The sequence below is a fragment of the Pteropus vampyrus genome, unplaced genomic scaffold, assembly GCF_000151845.1.
Source record: "Pteropus vampyrus isolate Shadow unplaced genomic scaffold, Pvam_2.0 Scaffold401, whole genome shotgun sequence".
Taxonomy (NCBI): domain Eukaryota; kingdom Metazoa; phylum Chordata; class Mammalia; order Chiroptera; family Pteropodidae; genus Pteropus; species Pteropus vampyrus.
The window spans coordinates 118012-119939 of NW_011889182.1; the positions used below are offsets into that span (position 1 = coordinate 118012).

A 1928-nucleotide genomic window follows, 5' to 3' on the forward strand; every position below is an offset into this window, starting at 1 on the left:
GCACCGTCTACTCTGAGGCCAAGGACCCATGTGTCATGCATCTTTGTGCCCCAGAGGCACAGCCCTGAGCACAGTCGAGACGGCTTTGCTAAAGAAGCCGCTGTGGAAGGTGCCAGAGGCTCCAAAATGGGACACACAGATGGACGACGGCCAGGTCCTGATTCCAGGAGCTGACCGCCCAGAAGGCGGACCGAGGGCAGACGCCAGCGACCTCAGCATGAGGTGGAGTGTGAGACCGGAACGTGGGGGGCGGGGGAGTGTGCCCAGAACGTGCATCCCCAACCCCCGAGGGCTCTGGTGGGCCCTGACGCACGGAAGGTCACTCTGTTCTCCCACAGACCCCATGAAGGGGTCTGTTCCAAAAAGGGTACAGGTACCAGCTTACCTGGTCCATCCCATAGTCCAAGGTCATGACTGCCAGGTACTTGATGTCTTTGCCCTCCTTGGCGCTCTTCAGTTCTATCAATAGATGGTGCCACTCCCCGTCAGTCACACGCGACCTGGACAGCTTTATGGACGCCACGTCCGAGGGCCCATGGGACACCTCGAACTGGATGTAGTTGTTTAGAATCTGCAGAACCGGAAGAACCAAACCTACCAATCAACGTGATGATGACAGAACAGAAAATACTTCACAGCCACTTAAATAACAAAGCCACGCAAGCAGACGTACCGCAGGGCGCTGCGTCGAAGATGGACTTAAAAATTAGGCCAAGTTTAATTTCTCGTTGCCAGTAACACTCTTCAGAATTTTATGCCTTTCTCTATAGTAAGAAGCGTCAAATATTGACAGAGGTCAAGGAGAGTGATGCCCATTAGACCTCAGTATTGGGACAACCACAGATTCAGGTGACTATTGGGCTCTTATTTTGGATGTAAATGTTACACTTTATAAGACTCAGGCCACATGTTTAAATATACATATGGAAAAAAATCAGCCTTGTAACCATCCTGAGACATTCATGTGTTAAAATGTAGCCACGATCTTATTTCCCCTTCATGAAGGACTGAGTGGTGTGAACCGACCTCCTCCTGAGAACTAGGAGAGCAGGTGTTAAAGCACACCTGTCCGAAGGCATCGGAGGGACTCGAGGCCCCGCAGAGTTACAGAGACACAACCAGGGAGAAAACAGAACGCGCTTGGGGTTTGCCTTCGCCTACGGTCGCCAGCTGGTTCTGGGAGACACGGCCGAGGCCGAAAGCTGAGCAAAGCTTTCCGGGCTCGACGGGCTGGGAGGGCAAAAGGCAGAATTCGCAGCCGGCCCAGGGTCGGGACCGCCCGTCACAGCAAACGCGAGGGATGGCGACATCACCATTCTAGCTTTGAATTCTCTCTACTTTTAAAAGATGATGCCCGGCACTCGATCAAAAATAACCGAGTAGCCAAGGACACAGGACAACGTGCTTGAAATCCAAGAACCGGTGGAACAAAAAACAGTGGAAACAAACCCACGGGAATCTAGAAAACAGAATCATCAGGTGTGGACTTGAGAATAATGGGAGCCACAGAACTTTCCAAGAAACAGATTCAGGTGACCTTGAGACTCTATTTTTGGCAGTAAATGTTGCATTTTGTGAGATAAGATTCGAGCTACCATGTTTAAATACATGTAAGAAAATGAGAAAATAACATTGTAACTAACCTAAGATACTTGTGTTTAAAGATAATTTCAATTAATAGTTTAAAAAAACAACTATTAATGCACTGCTTATAAGACACACACGTAAAACATAAAGATACAGAAATGTTCAAAGTAAAAGGATAGAAAAAGATATATTGTGTAAACATCAACCCAAACGAGGCCGGCATAGCTATCGTAACACGAGACAAAGCAGACTTTAAGGCGAAATTAATTACCAGAGATAAGGAGGATGTTCATAATGGTAACGGTCTGCTTTCCAGGAAGAGAAAACCATTCTAAATCTAT

General features: G+C 47.9%; 1 protein-coding gene across 1 annotated transcript in view; it reads right to left on the minus strand.

The window, feature by feature from the left end:
• Positions 1 to 1928, minus strand: part of CELSR1 (cadherin EGF LAG seven-pass G-type receptor 1) — a gene marked incomplete at its 5' end in the record, with an annotated part of 124261 nt that overhangs the window by 34551 nt on the left and 87782 nt on the right. The window contains one exon of the mRNA XM_023523686.1: positions 386 to 571. Within this exon, the coding sequence (XP_023379454.1) occupies positions 386 to 571 (186 nt within the window). The remainder of the gene's footprint in view (positions 1 to 385; positions 572 to 1928) is intronic.